The sequence below is a fragment of the Entelurus aequoreus genome, linkage group LG16 (genome assembly GCF_033978785.1).
Source record: "Entelurus aequoreus isolate RoL-2023_Sb linkage group LG16, RoL_Eaeq_v1.1, whole genome shotgun sequence".
NCBI classification, from domain to species: Eukaryota; Metazoa; Chordata; class Actinopteri; order Syngnathiformes; family Syngnathidae; genus Entelurus; species Entelurus aequoreus.
In genome coordinates, this window is record NC_084746.1 from 32601900 (window position 1) to 32618960 (window position 17061).

The following is a 17061-nucleotide window of genomic DNA, read 5'->3' on the forward strand; positions in this document are numbered from 1 at the left end:
ATACTAATAGAGTGTTTCTGCACAATCACAATGCCCTAATGGCAATTAGATTCTTTTGTTTGCTTTCCACAGGGGCTCTTATCTAAACTGTGTATTCCCCTCCCCTTTTTTTTCCAGCAATGAGCAATTAAGAGTTATTTGTCCGGAAGATTGACATTCATAAAAGCCTGGCTTCATTATAGGAGAAATATATGGCTGAGTCAGTCGTGACCACAAAGCACCAACAGCGCTCGACATAAAAGGTCTGCGAATCAAATATCGAACTCTCATAACGCTGCCGACTATTTCCTGACTATTACACCACAAAATAAGCCTAATTACAAAGAGAATTTACTAACATGCCCCTGAACGCCTCTTAAATAATGCCCTTTGTGTCTTGATGTACCCAAACAGACAAATGAGAAGTGAGATAGATGTGAAATGCATTAGTGAGACAATATGTTCAGCACCTACAGCACAGGTGTCAAAACCAAGGCCCGGGGGCCAGATGTGGCCCACCAATTCATTTTATTTGGCCCTCAAAATCCTGGAAATATGTATCAATAAAGTACTCTAACTTGTCTTACTAAATGTATTCTTTCTTTCTAGTTTGGCAGAAAAAAATACATGTGCTCCACGCAATCGCAAATTTTGTTAACTTAAACATTGTCTAATTATGCAAAAATATATTATCAAACATTCAAACCATTTTTAAATAGAAATAAATACTAATAATAATGATTTCAAAACAAGTTATCCATCAAATTGTGCAATGTAAAAGTAGCAATAGATCCAATGGTGAAATTGTGAAATTTACTGTGGTTTCCACAGCATTTTTCTCTAAATGAAAAAAACGGTACCGTATTTTTCGGACTATAAGGCACATTTAAAATCCTTCTTTTTCCTTAAAACTCAACATTGTTATAACCAGTGTTGGGACTAACGCGTTACAAAGTTATTTAGTTAGTTATTTTTTGTATTCAGTAACTCAGTTACCGTTACTACATGATGCGTTACTGCGTTATTTTACGTTAATTTTTATGTAGTATCGGCTAGAAACTGAGAAGATCTGATTGTGTTTTATTGGAGCGCTGCGATGTCGTCCTTCTGTGTCACAAGGAAAAGAAGAGGCACTCTTTGTGTGGGTGAGGGGTGGAGGGGGGGCGGGCGTGTCTGTGTTTACTAACAAAACATCATGGCGGAGCCAGAAGTCGAGTTTCTTAACATGGAGATATTCACACTACTTTTCTTTTGTCGAGCACAAAGAAAATAACATTTTAGTTAAATGTAAGTTGTATCTTGGATCAAAGATCCTATCTACTGCCCAAAACAGCAATTCAAATCTGCTGAAACAGCTACAAAAGCAACATGCTTCGACAAAGCTAGTAAAGAGAGACACACTTTACCTGCTAGCCAGGACAACATTCATAGAGCCATTGCAGGATATATGTGCTAGAAGACATGCAGGCTATTTCAGGCAGCTGGACACAGTGGACAGTGAGTACATAAACATGGAAAGCGAGCTAAAGAAAACACTCAAAACTCTGCCTCTGCTCATCATTCAGCACTGAAGGTACACACTCTGTCAGTTCTCTTATATACTCTTTCATTCTAGACTTCTGGAATGTTTGATTATCACATCACTCTAAATGTATAGACTATAAAGTTCACAAACATAAAGAGGGATCCTAGTGGGCCAGGCCAATATTTCCTTGTCTCTAAACTAAAAGTGGGGAAATGCGTAGAGTGTTCCGGGCTTTAGTACAATGTTGATCTCATGAAGACATGATTTTATTTACGAATTCCTTGAGAGAAAAAAATGCCTGGTTAGGCTTTGTGTATGTCATGTGTGCCTTCCTTGGGTGAAGCCAGGTTTACAGCTATATTGTATTATGCTGTTTGTTACTTATGTATGTTATGTTGCAGCTATTTAAAATACTTTTGTCAATTTGTTCTGGCCTGAAATAAATTGGCCCTTTGAAACATATCTTTGTCTTTGTTTGTTGTACGTAGACCACATTGCTTAGCAGAGTTCAGTGATGCAAATGCATGTCAAGTTGATCAACAGAATGTATTATTCTCCAGTTTAATAACAGTACTGAAATGAAGGCTAAAAGAGCATTAATGGGAGCCTTAAAAAAAAAAGAAGAAAAAAAGAAGTAACTAAATAGTTACTTTTCACAGTAACACATTACTTTTTGGTGTAAGTAACTGAGTTAGTAACTGAGTTACTTTTGAAATAAAGTAACTAGTAACTGTAACTAGTTACTGGTTTTCAGTAACTAACCCAACACTGGTTATAACCCGGTGCGCCTAATGTACGAAATAATTCTGGTTTTGCTTACTGTCATCAAAGCAATTTTTTTGGTACATGGTGTAATGATAAGTGTGACCAGTAGATGGCAGCCGAACATAAGAGATACATGTAGACTGCAATATGACTCAAGTAAACAACACTAACATTTTATATGGTCCATTGAAAATATAGAAAGTTACATATGGTGCTCAAAAATGTATCAAAATGTTTTAGTACGACTTTGGTAAGCTAAGAAGCCGCACCACTTGATGGATTGTCGGCGCATTAAACATACGAGTATCATTATGGTGTGTGTATAAGGTAAAACATATTATCTGGCGTTTTGTTTGGCAATATTATGCTTTCCTTACCCTCTGGTACCTGATGATGTGTATTTGGAATCTGCATAAGTCCTGAAAATTTGCACACGTCCACTTTTGTAGTTCGTGTCAACACCGTAGTCGATAAGCTTCTTCTTTTTCTCTATCTTCTTGTTATGGGACATTCATCCTCTGCTGTTCCCATTTCTAATATAAAGTAGTGTAAAGTTCTTACTTACTTAAATCTGACAGTAAACTCGCCATGAAAGCACTAAAACATACCGGTGTAGTGAGTTTACATTATTCACCCAAGGAACTTTAGTTATTAGAGAGTTCCGGTCCGACGTTTTTTCACGGGACACATTTCCGGCTTTGTTATTGCACAAGTGAGCCACGGATGAGAAGATGCTGCTTCGTTGTTGATTGAAGTAAAGTCTGAATGTCATTAAAACAGTTAGCTCCATCTTTTGACACTTCTTCCACTCCCGTCCTTGCACGCTACATCGCTACAACAAAGATGACGGAAGAAGACGCTGTCGAAGGTGAGCCACGTAAATAAGACCGCCCACAAAACGGCGCATCCTGAAGCGACTGTCAGAAAGCGGCATGAAGATGATCTGTAAAACATAATCTATGCAACATTTTGACCAAAGAACCACCATTACATGTTATGTAGACCACAAGGAAGTGTTTTACATTTAGAAAAATATACTAATAATACAACTCTTTTAATGCGCCCTATAATACGGTGCACCGTTTGTATGAAAAAAGATCAAAAATAGACCATTCATCTGCAGTGCGCGTTATAATCCGGTGCGCTCTATGGTCCGGAAAATACGGTACTCCATGCAATCGTAAATTTTGTTAACTTAAATATTGTCTATTTATGCAAAAATATGTTATCAAACATTCAAACCATTTTTTTTAAATACAAATAAATACCAATAATAATGATTTCAAAGCAAGTTATGCATCAAATTGTGCAATGTAAAAGTAGCAATAGATTTCATTGTAAAACTGTAAAATTTACTGTGGTTCTCTCAATGAAAAAAACTGTACTTTTTTTTACTGTAATAAACTATAGTGCCGTTTTGGCATTTACAGTAATACACCGAAAATCTACAGTTGTTGATTTGCCAAAAAAAAACTGGCAGCTCAGGTGTCAAAATTTTACTGTAAAAATTAATTTTTGTATTTAAAGTAAAAAAACAAATGTAAGTTCTACAGTAAAATTCTGGCAACTGAGCTGCATTTTTTTTTTACCATAAAAACAGCACTACTGTTTATCCATTTACAGTAATATACACTACATTTTATGGTGAAATTATTGCAACTTACCAAATTTTTTTTACATTTTAGTTAAAAAAAATCTACTAATAAAAATGCATTAAAAAATTGTGTAATAATAGTATTCACTGTTAGAGCCAAACATAACTGCCATGTGGCCCTCAGTGAAAACGACTTTGACACCTACAGTATATTACTATGTTGGATGGAAATAAATGTGAAGCGTGCTTTGATTTCTCGCACACCTGAGGCACACACACGTCCTCCCAAAGTCACACCTACAATAAATATGCGTGTGTGCATCTCCACGTGTGAATGGTGAGAGCGAATATTCTCACCCGCGTGAAATTCAGTGGCGCGTTTAGCTTTTAATTTGTGGTTTTCATGCTGAAAAAAGTGAAATTGAGCTGGATACGAATGCGAGGATGCAGAGCGTTAACTTGAACCAGGCTAAAATTTGCTATGAAATCACAAAAGATATCTCACAGCAAAGAACAGTAGTCTTCTAAAAAAGCCAAAACCAGTGAAGTTGGCACGTTGTGTAAATCGTAAATAAAAACAGAATACAATGATTTCAAAATCCTTTTCAACCTATATTCAATTGACTAGACTGCAGAGACAAGATACTTAATGTTCGAACTGGTAAACTTTATTTTTTGCAATTATTAGCTCATTTGGAATTTGATTACTGCAAAATGTTTCAAAAAAGCTGGCACAAGTGGCAAGAAAGACTGAGAAAGTTGAGGATTGCTCATCAAACACTTATTTGGAACATCCCACAGGTGAACAGGCTAATTGGGAACAGGTGGGTTCCATGATTGGGTATAAAAGCAGCTTCCATGAAATGCTCAGTCATTCACAAACAAGGATGGGGCGAAGGTCACCACTTTGTAAACAAATGCATCAGCAAATTGTCAAACAGTTTAAGAACAACATTTGTCAACAAGCTATTGCAAGGAATTTAGGGATTTCACTATCTACGGTCTGTAATATCATCAAATTGTTCAGAGAAACTGGAGAAACCAACATTGAATGCCCGTGACCTTCGGTCCTCAGGCGGTACTGCATCGAAAAGAGACATCAATGTGTAAAGGATATCACCACATGGGCTCTGAACACTTCAGAAAACCACAGTTAGTAACTACAGTTTGTCCCTACGTCTGTAAGTGCAAGTTAAAACTCTATCATGCAAACCGAAAGCCATTTATCAACAACACCCAGAAACCCCACCGGCTTCGCTGGGCCCGAGCTCCTCTAAGATGGAGTGATGCAAAGTGGAAAAGTGCTCTGTGGTCTGACGAGTCCACATTTAAAATTATTTTTGGAAACTGTGGACGTCGTGTCCTCCGGACCAAAGAGGAAAAGAACCATCCGGACTGTTATAGGCGCAAATCATCATATTCTGTTTTTATTTACGATTTACACAACGTGCCAACTTCAATGGTTTTGGGTTTTGTAATAATGGTAAACATAGCAGAGTAAACACAAATCATGCATGGCTTTTGTAAAATTTGATTGATCTTAACTAGTTTGCTGTAGAAAGCATGACAACATGAAATCGGATCAGGGAATTTACGCCACATTTCTCTAGACATTCTACACATGAGTAGAAACAGGAGTTCAGAACATTGAGAAAAGCATTCTGCCAATAAAATAAGTATTATAATCGACCCTCGCCACTTCAATAATTGCCGATTCACTATTGGGGATTTAAAAATGAATTTTTTGGAACCATATTGTATGTACTTTTTGTCTAAATGAATTAATTTTGAATTGTAAAATACTTTGTTGGCCTATATAAATACATATTATTTACTAAAATGACAGCACTTGTTAGCCTTAAACTCAATTACGGTATGTAACTATAATCCTAGCTCTGTTACATATGAAAAACACGTCTGCTGGGGACATTGCCCTGAAGCAACCAACCGATACTGGACATAATATCGAGTTGTAGGAGTTTCAAAAACTGGATCTATCAAGACGCCATACTTGCAAAGGAAGAGTTGGGAGGAGACACACACTCACAGACACACAAAAACCTTCATCATTAGTTTTCTCTGCCACCTTGTCAGGGTATTAATAGCAGCATTCATCTATCAACAGGTCAATGACACACACTGCCAATGGCACCCTTCGTTCCTATTTCCTGCCGCTAGCTAGCATTGGGAAAAGCCTCAATGACTCTCTCGGGCCTTTTTATGGGGACGTTGTAGCTCTTGGTTGGAATAAATGTTAGAATTCCTAGTCTGGTACTCTAGAACAGACCAAAATGGTGTGTATATTTAGTGTGTTGAAAGTATCTGTGGTTTAGTTAGCATGTAAGCAGTTAGCATGTGTCATTCATTGCGAAGCAGCACATCTTTTTGCTGTGTGAAGAATAATACCTTACAATGTCTTGTTAGAGTAAAGATTGCCTCTATAATGATGTAAGTTGTATACAAAACGACTATTGTTAGTCCATGTTGTTGTTTAATTATTCTTGTGCTGACCAATCAGAGAAGAGAACAATAGTCATATTTATTTCTGTGACGCATTTGGGTACGCTTGTAGTTTATAACAACTCAAACAAAAGGGCACTAGGGGGAAAACACACATTAGGGATATAACGATAAGGTTGGGCATAATTTGAATTTGTACGATTCTGGTTCCGATTCGGATCTTGGGTTCCCGTTCTTAACGAATCTTGATCCTAAATAGGCAAGGTCATCATATAAATGTGCATGGTTTAAATGAGGATGCAAACCAGAGTTAGTTTTTTATGAAATGTCCTCTTAAATAACTGGGCCAAAATGTCACCTTTAAAAAGAAATGGTAGAGACTATTTCTTCTTCGTTATTCGGCGAGTATTCGACGGCTATTTCTTCCAGTCGGGCATCAAAACTAGGAACCAAATTCCAACAAGTTTAACCATTCCGTGAAAAACCGTCCGACCAGAACTCTCTAATAACTAAAGTTCCTTGGGTGAATAATGTAAACTCACTACACCGGTATGTTTTAGCGCTTTCATGGTGAGTTTACTGACAGATCTAAGTAAGAACTTTACAGTACTTTATATTAGAAATGGCAACAGCGGAGGATGAATGTCCCATAACAAGAAGATAGAGAAAAAGAAGAAGCTTATCGACTATGGCGTCGCCACGGACTACAAAGGTGGAAGCGCACAATTTTACAGGACTTATGCAGATCCCAAATACAGATCAGCAGGTACCAGAAGGTAAGAAAAGTTGCTTTTGCATAATATTGTGAAACAAAATGCCAGATAATATGTTTTACATTATACACACACCATAAAAATACTCGTATGTTGAAGCACAGTACACTCCATCAAAAGGTGCGGCTTCGTAGCTTACCAAAGTCGTACTAAAACATTTTGATAGATTTTTGAGCGCTGTGTGTAATGTTCTATATTTTCAATGCAACATATAACATTTTGGTGCTGTTTACTTGAGTCATTATTGCAGTCTACACATATCTCTTATGTGTGACTGCTATCTACTGGTCACACTTATCATTATACCATGTACATGTTGACCAAATAACCACCATTACATGTTATGTAGACCACAAGGAAGTGTTTTAAAATTTTTTGAAAAAATAACAAATAATATGACCCCTTTAATACGCCCTATAATCCGGTGCGTCTTTTGTAGGAAAATAGACCTGATTAGACCTCCTCATGCGCCTTATAATCCGGTGCGCCCTATGATTCAATAAATACGGTAGATTCAAAAATATATTAAAATTTTTTTTTTTTTAATGCAGTTTAATGCATGAACGTTATGATTTTAAACATTGGCATTGCAACACAAGTATCCAACTAAATTCATTGCAGGTCCCTAATAAATAAAAGTTTGTTAAAAGATGTTGCAGTGTGTGTACTTTCTGAGCACATAAAAAAATATTGTGATGAGGATAATTGGATATGACTAATATTGCTTACACCCTAACACACATATACGCTGATTGGGAACAGAGTAGAGCAACTATAAGTGTGAAAGTATTTGTACATCTGTACGTATTGATGTGCAGCAAACATGAGCAATGTGGGAAAAGGCAAAGCCAAAGTGGCAGTCTGGCGTGGCGCTCCCCTTGGCGCCGCGTGCTAACACGCATAGCGCACCATATTCTCCGGCGGCGGGCACGGAGCAAGCGTGGGAGTGGGAGACCAAGTGAGTGGCAGAGTGGAGGGAAGGCTCGGCGGGCTGAGCGTTGTTTACCTGTCAGCTGGCATTGATTAATCTTGTGTTCGGTGAGATCGCTCAGCGACTCGAACACCTGCTGGCAGCTGTCGCAGCTGTGCAGCGCCGGCTCCTCGTCCTCCTCCTCTCCCTCCTCGCCTTCCTCGGGAGAGAGCAGCCTCTTCTTCCTCAGACGCCCGCTCGCCGCATCCTCCGACGCCCTCTCGGGGGCGCACTCTGGGTCTGTTGGAGCCACAGGAAATGACAGTCAGAAAAAGGGTGACCTCGTCTGGGTGGCAATAAGCTCGCTTGCCAAAGCCGGGATTTAATAAAAACAATAATAAAAAACTGTAATAAAAAAAAATGCAGGTTCAATTCGGGCCAAGCACTGGCGCCATTGCAAACGTGTTGGGCCGGGTGCAGGTGAGAGATATACACACACACCTGTGTTATTAGAAATGGTTTTATGTGGTGTTTGCCCTGCTTCACCCAAGCAAAACTTCAGTATATGAAAGCAGACTGATGGGAATACGTGTAGTTAATAAATCTTGGACTGCAGCTTTGGCCGTAGCAGGGGGGGAAAAAACTATTCTAGCAGCCGTTCGTAGTGGACTGCATGAGTCAGGAGACAGAACATATCAAGCAGACATTCCGAGGCCACAGCCGTGCATGTCTGGCAGACACACACACACACACACACACACGCACACCCACACACAGACTCACAATCGAGATTGGTGTGTGTTCCGCTGTCGTCACGACACACTTCCCTAAATTATTCAGCCTCGCTCGCAGGCAGCCGCGGGTCGCGCACATCAATATTCTTCAATCCATCTGCAGTTTTTGTCTCTTGTTGGCTTTGTGCTGCAAGTAGCATCCAGGGGAACGACGACGAGGACGACGACGGACGAGTATTCTTTTCCACGCATTTAATCACGACTTGAAGCGCACACGACAACAAAACCGTGTAAAGGTGAACATGGAAGTGCAGGTTATGAGCGGGCGGCGAGGCTGACAACCACCCGCAATGCACTTGACAATAGGGCTGATTAAAAAGGCACAATTACAATTATCGCCACCTTGGCTGAGGCTCTGTGGGGGCAAAGTACCGGCGGCCATTTTGTACCTCAATGATGCAAGCTTGGACTTACAAACATGAAGAAAGAAGCCTTTTTTCGCCTGTGCTTTTGTACTGACGAGTGAATTGAGGGAATTTTTCTGTTTCCACTGCACAATAACCCCATCTAACACCTTATGGTGTTAGATGATGTTAAAGGGCTGGAAAAGACATTTTGAACCATGAGGCCCTCTCCCAAGCCAACACCACCGCTACTTTTGTCCATATAATGTAGTAGTCTGGGCAGCAGAAGGTGTTTATTTACTTAACTGCAGAGATTAACAGGTACTTAGTAATTAGTACAAGGATGTCAAACTTGTTTGTAACAGTAACATGTATAAGGATTCCCCGTATCATATTGTTACACAATTGCCAAGGCAATTGATTATTTTATAGATTTTTAAACGTACACTATTAAAAAATCTGCTGATTTTGCAGTAAAAATGTTACCATACAATTTGCAGTGTTTTTTTACAACATACTAGGGTTGTATGGCATACCGGTACTAGTTTAGTATCGCGGTTCTAATGAATCAAAAACGGTACTATACTCTTTTTGAAAAGTACCGGTTCCTTTTTTTTTTTTTTTTAAACGGTCATTACGGCGCGTTTTCACGTCGTGACATTGCTGATTTTACGAGCAGAGGAACATGTTCGGCAGCGCACAATCACGGAGTACGTACAAGCAGACACAGTGTGTAGACAGAAAAGGGAGAATGGACGCATTTTGGCCTAAAAACTAACAAAGGTGAAGTTATAACACTGAAACGCCCTCAGGAAGAGGTGCTTTAAGACATGGCTAGCTAGCTAGCGGCTAACATCTATCTTCAGTTAGCAGTGTTTTAGCTACTTCTAAATCACTAATCCTCACCTCCATGGCATCAAATAAAGTGAGTTTCTTACAAGTATCATCCCTGCAGGACGAGGAATAGCTAAACATGCTTCACTACACACCGTAGGAGGATACAATAGCTCACCGGCGTCATCGCTAACAAAAGCTACCGCTCCTGAATGTAAACAAATGCCATGGGTGGATCTACACCTGACATCCACTGTAATGATACCATGTACAATAGCGTAAACAGTCGATACTACTATGATTATGTCGATATTTATTATCGTCACAAAATCTTTTTCCTTTTTTTAACATTCATATTATGTTTATAAACTCAGGAAATACATCCCTGGACACATAAGGACTTTAAATATGACCAATGTATGATCCTGTAACTACTTGGTATCGGATCGATATCAAAATTTGTGGTATCATCCAAAACTAATGTAAAGTATCTGAACAGCCGAAAAATAAGTGATTATTACATTTTAACAGAAGTGTAGATAGAACATGTTGAAACGGAAAATAACCAGATATTAACAGTAAATAAACAAAAGGATTAACCATTTTGACAAAATAATAGAATGATAAATGACACAATATGTTACTGCATACGTCAGCAGACAAATTAGGAGCCTTTGTTTGCTTACTTACTACTAAAAGACAAGTTGTCTAGTATGTTCACTATTTTACTTAAGGCCAAAATTGTGCTTCGATTGCAATAAGAAACATATGTTTAATGTACTGTAAGATTTTTTGTTCAAATAAAGCCAATAATGCAATTTATTTGTGGTCCTCTTTATTTAGAAAAATAACAAAAAGTATCGAAATACATTTTGGTACCAGTACCATTTTTAATACATTTGTGCACGTAAGCCAAGTTCGGTTGCATACTTGGCACTGGCTCAAATAGGTGTATTCATAGTGGACTGCCTTAAGTGTAATGTTGCTATTTTCCATGCCAAAAAGGCAAGTAAGAAAGCGCTCTAAAGTACAGTAAAACCCCACTTGGATATGCCATAGACATGCTACTGATTAGCATTAGCGATTTTACATGGCCGTTTCAACACCTCCAAATATGGTAATGAAAACCACAACTAAGACGCATATTACAATCCAACAGCTGGTGTGTAATAACTACAATACTTACAGTAAAGACACTGTGTAGGGCTGAACAAAAGACAAGACTGGCCATAGTCTACACACTACTGCCATTTAATGTCTTGGAATTGCAACTACATGCAAAGCCTACTATATAATACTTGCACATGATATGAAATGTAAGAAAACAAGATATATCAACTGGACAGCACAGTTATCATTATCAGCTGACAGTTAAATTTTGTATGAAAAGTTTTGATTTTACTGTTAAAAATGACATTTATTACCACATGAACACACATAGAATTGCTGAAAATTGGTAACAATATAGATTACCAGGTACTGGGACTTGGTACCGTATTGGTTCGAATGTGAAAGGTACCCACCCTAATTGAGACGCCATTAAAATATTCCTCCGTATGCTGAAGTTCCGAAAGGAAACATATTTCATAACTTAAAGACCACCCATGCTTTTTCCTTCTTTCGCCGCCCGTCCCCCCACCACAGTATTGATGCCACATCACACCCTTCATTGTCCTTCCCTTCTGGAGACTGAGCATGCCCTCTAAAAATATCAACCGGGTGGTCCCCGGTGGGAGCATGCAGAAAAGAGCGGAAGGTGTTTCATGAAAATGAAAATCCCAACCCAATCCTCACAGATGCAGGCCTTTGTCGCTCTAGGGGGGCCAAACGCCACACGATATAGACCTCATCGAGGCAGACACAGAATGACAATAGCCACGAGGAAGTCGACTCTTTCAACCATCTGTCTGACTACCTTTTTTTTTTTTTTTTAATTTAGTCCACCCCAAGTGGCGTTTGGAATCATTAATACATCAGACAATACAGCTATGACCTGACAAATAGAAGGATGTACTGCTTGTATGATAGCATCATGTCTTGTCATAAATACTGTACCTTATGTAGTAACCTTAGCGACTATGCTAAAACTACATTTACAACATTAACATGGTCCTGGCTGGTCCACCGACATTACAGAACACGACAGTATAGGTAATCCAGGGTCCCTAAGGCAACAACAGAAATCCTACTCGACCCTGTGATGTTAAGATACAATTATTACATATTGTAGCTTTAAAGTATGCAGTACATACCTCGACTGGCAACAACTTTGTTTGATCATCTTAATGTGTGACAGAGTTAGCGCTCACACCCGGGCTAACACGGACACAACATGAAAGGTGACCTGGCTGGTCCACAAACATTATAGAACATGAGAGTATACGTAAAATGCAACAACAAAAAGATGCTACTCTCCGTGTGGCGTTATGATTGAATGACTTTGGAGTAAACATACACCAACTGGCAACAATATTGTCTATCATATTAGTGTGTGACAGTACTAAAGTCCTGGCTGATCCACTAAATTAAGAGATGCAAGGTTGCTATGGCAACACCAGCGATGCTATTTTCCTTATCACAAGATGGTTTGAACATCATTTTTAAGTTATGGGTTTAAGGCACAGGTGTCAAACTCAGGTCTGGCCCGCCACATCATTTTATATGGCCCATGTAAACCTGGAAATAATGTGTCAATAAAGCACTTAATCTATTATTACTAAATGTATTGTTTTCCATTTTGACAGAAAAAATATATGTACTGCATGAAATTGCATATATTTTTATTTAATATCATCAATATTGAAACAATATTATATTATTATACATTAAATGTTTTTCATAAAACAAAAATAAATACTCCAATATCTGCTTAATGTATGTATGCATCTGTAATAATAATGGTGTTCATGGTATTTATGTAATGTAGCGACCCCGAAAGGGACAAGCGGTAGAAAATGGATGGATGGATAAATTTAGATTGGAAAGTACTTATAATCTGCAATAACAATGATTACTTTCATGTTTCCTAATGCAACATATTATGTTATCATATTTTATAAACTTTTTTTATCAAAATAAATATATAATTTACTTATGATTTCAAAGCAAGTTATCCATTAAAGTGTACACTATAAAAATGACAATTGATTTTACGTTAAAAAAAAAAACACCCAAAAATTGGCTGCTCAGTCACCAGAATTTTACTGTTTAAAAAAACAAAAAATGAATGGTACTGTTTTTCCATTAACACTAATGTGCTGTAAGAATATTCTACGATAAAATTCTGGCGACTGAGCTGTCAGCGTACAGATTTTTTTTACGCAAAAATAAAAACAATCAAATGCATAGGCAATTGTGTAATATTATGTGGAAAATCCTTATAAATGTATATTAGTTTATTATTCACCATTACAATTGGCCCTCTGAGGGCAGCCAGAACTGTGATGTGGCCCTCAGTGAAAACGACTTTGACACCCCTGGTTTAAGGTCTAATGTGTACTTATAGTTCCTTTAAAACAGAGTTCTAACATACAGGTATCTGTCTGTAGACTCGCTATGGAAGCGCTAAAAACTACCGGTACAACAAACATGACGGGGACAAGACGCTGTCGAAGTGGAGGCACGTAAATAAGACCACCCACAAAACGGCGCATCCTGAAGAGACGGTAAGTAAAATGTTATCTATGCAAGATTTTGGCCAAAGATCTACCATTATGTAGACCACAAGGTAGTAGAAAAAAATAATCATAATATGACCCCTTTAATGCGCCTTATAATCTGATGCGCCTTTTCTATGAAAATAGACCTGAATAGACCAGCCCATTAGCAGTGCGCCTTGTAAATATATAGTACACCGGTAATTATCTTGCAAACGGTATATGTCCTGTATATGGTTATTACTAATGCCACTGAATCCAAGTCGTATCGGCAGCGTAAAGTGCAGCAATATGGCGGATGAGGACAAGTGGGAGGTTGTTGGGAGTATATACTTGACACGACAAGGTCACGTCCAACCCTGGGATTAAAGAGCCACGTCAATACTTGGAGGGTCCAGCGCCCGTTGGCCTTATTCAGTAATCTATCAGATCAGGACATCTCCTCTCAACCTCGGTAAGACCGGACAGCGAATCAATAACAGCATGTGCAATCACCATCCAAGATGCGGGACTTCATATCATATAGAGAGTTTTATACCATCCTGCTCGAGGATAATGTCCTTAATCAGCTGTTGTTGGCGTTCATAAGGACAAGAGAGAAGCCATATTGACTGCTGATCCATTTTCTGATAAGGTCAAAGTAAGACGATCGTCTCTTGGACTGAGAAATTATTCATGAGAGACAGACTCGGATAAAGATACGATTTTAATGGGTATTTCATTCATCGGAATGTTCTGCAGTCCTGTTTCCATGCATTGCACAGCGTCTCTTCTGGCCTCAGCAAAGTAGCGTGACCATAAACGACTGACACTCTTACAAACATGCCCTCGCCTTGTGTCTATTCATCACGGAGACACACTACTGCCGTCTGGTGACATTTATCACGCCACAACTTTCATGTCGCTGCTCTGCTGAAGACTCCCCCCCTCCCACCGTATATTATCGAATATTTCTGCTCTTAAATATTTATAAGCCTTTAACTGATATTCTCCTCTGCGCTCCATTAGCTCCACAAGAGACCTGTGGTCCCTAGCAGGGGAGCGCCAACCACCCCCCACGATCAAGTCCCCCCGCAGTCGCCCACGGAGGATGGCCCACGCTGAGACAAGTGGGGGGGGGGAGGAAGAAAAATATTACAGTAGTGAGGGGGAAAAAAGAGAAATATGACTAAGGATAAGCAGTATACCGTATTTTCTGGACCATAGGGCGCACCAGGTTATAAGGCACATTAAAGGGGTCATATTATTTTTTTATTTTTTCCCCGTCATCATTGTTGTAACGGTGTAGCGTGCAAGGACGGGAGTGGAAGAAGTGTCAAAAGATGAAGCTAACTGTTTTAATGACATTCAAACTTTACTTAAATCAATAACGTGGCTCACTAGTGCAACAACGCTAGAAAAGTGTCCCATGAAAAACCGTCCGATCGGAACTCTCTAATAACTAAAGTTCCTTGGGTGAAAAATGTAAACTCACTACACTGGCAGTTTTTAGCACTTCTATAGCGAGATGTAAGTTAGAACATAACACTACTTTATATTACAAATGGCAACAGCAGAGGATGAATGTACCATAACAAGAAGATAGAGAACAAGAAGACTACGACATCGGCAATACCACAGTGGTGGACGCGTGCAAATTTTCAGGACTTATGCAGATGTCAAATACACATCAGCAGGTACCAGAAGGTAAGAAAAGTTGCTTTTGCATAATAATGCGAAACTATAATATGTCTTACCTTATACACACACAATAATAATACTCGTATGTTGAAGCACAGTACAATCCATCAAGCGGTGCGGCTTCATAGCTTACCAAAGTCGTCCTAAAACATTTTGATAGATTTTTGAGCGCCGTGTGTAATGTTCTATATTTTCAATGGAACATATGAACTGTTGGTGTTGTTTACTTCAGTCATATTGCAGTCTACACGTGTCTCTTATGTGTGACTGCCATATACTGGTCACATTTATCATTTCACCATGTACCAAATAAAATAGCTTTGAGGTCGATAAGCACAACCAAAATGATTTTGTACATTAGGCGCACCGGGTTATAAGACGCACTGTTGATTTTTGAGAAAATTAAAGGATTTTAAGTGTGCCTTATAGTCCGAAAAATACGGTAATCAATTAATTGATAATCAATATTTATGTGTATTGATTGTTGATGGGTCGTGTTTTTAAATTTGACAAAGGTGCACTATTTAGCTGCATCCAGCAGAGGCACTGTTGTTTGCGTCTTAACTAGTTTGAGCTACATCCATACTATGCTGGCTGCATTATTCTGCTCAGTTCACATAAAAATTTCGGAACATTCCAAAAAAAAGTAGCAAGAATATTTGAATCGATTGCCATTTCTCCCCAAAGCCCATCAATTACACGTGACAGTCAATAGCACCTAATGGTTAACAGGCTAACAGACGAAGCGACACAGAAACACAACGTAAATCAACTCACATAAGTCGCAACTTGCCCGTTCACAAAGGCAGAGCTCCATAAGGTCTTTCAGGCCTTTGTGCACACGTTGGAAAACATAATTACCCGCTCAAGCGCCTCCTTATTTCCCCATCACTTCCCAGAGATCATGATCCTGTGATAGCCCCCCTCCCCGTACGCCCACCCCACACCCCCAAGTTCAAATTAAGAATTTATTTTAACCAGCGAGCAGCTTCTGTCGACACATGTCGGCAGGCCTGATCAAAGGTGAACGCGCTCCTTTATCAGAGTGAGGGGGGGTGGCTGTCAGAAATAAGAGAACATTAAGATTGAATAACCTTCACACGCTTGCCTGAACCTCATTATTTAAATATCGAAAACTTGAGTAAAGCAGACCTTATATATTTGCATGCATATAAGTCACGCTTTCTAACGCTATACAGTACGTATCTTTTGTGTATTGATCAAAAACCCTGCCTTGACAAAGATAATACTCAGCTATTAATGTTTATCACTGTGGTTTGCAATGGTGTGTAACCATCATAGAGGAGAGACCTACTTCTAACATTTTGACTCTCATCTAAGCAAAATAATAGACGCACTAGAACTGCAGCTATTGATTATTTTGGTAATCAAATCATCAATTAATTTTTTTCAATTATTCAGGTAACCGAATAAAGCACACTTTCTAGCCTTTTAGGGAAAATAGTTAAAATAAAGAAGGATTTTTCCAACGACCTTTACTGTTTATTCACATAACATTGAAAGTGCAATTTTCTAACGGTACCACCAGTATATATTACTCACATTGAAAAAGTAATAATAAAAAAAAGACTGTTGCCAGATGAACATTAAACTTGTAATAGATAATAAACAAAGAACCAAATTACACAAAAAGACTGATAATAAAGAATGGTAGAGTGTGTGAGAATATTTAACAATTTAACATACCGTATTTTTTGCATTACGGGGCACACTGGATTATAAAGCG

The 17061-nt window shown here is 38.7% G+C and overlaps 1 protein-coding gene across 5 annotated transcripts in view; it reads right to left on the minus strand.

Annotated features, from left to right (window-relative positions):
• Positions 1 to 17061, minus strand: part of LOC133630853 (zinc finger protein 521-like) — a 289433-nt gene that overhangs the window by 214241 nt on the left and 58131 nt on the right. For all 5 annotated transcript variants that reach the window (XM_062022664.1, XM_062022661.1, XM_062022663.1 and 2 more), the window contains one exon: positions 8103 to 8306. In XM_062022664.1, coding sequence (XP_061878648.1) covers positions 8103 to 8306 — 204 coding nt within the window. The remainder of the gene's footprint in view (positions 1 to 8102; positions 8307 to 17061) is intronic.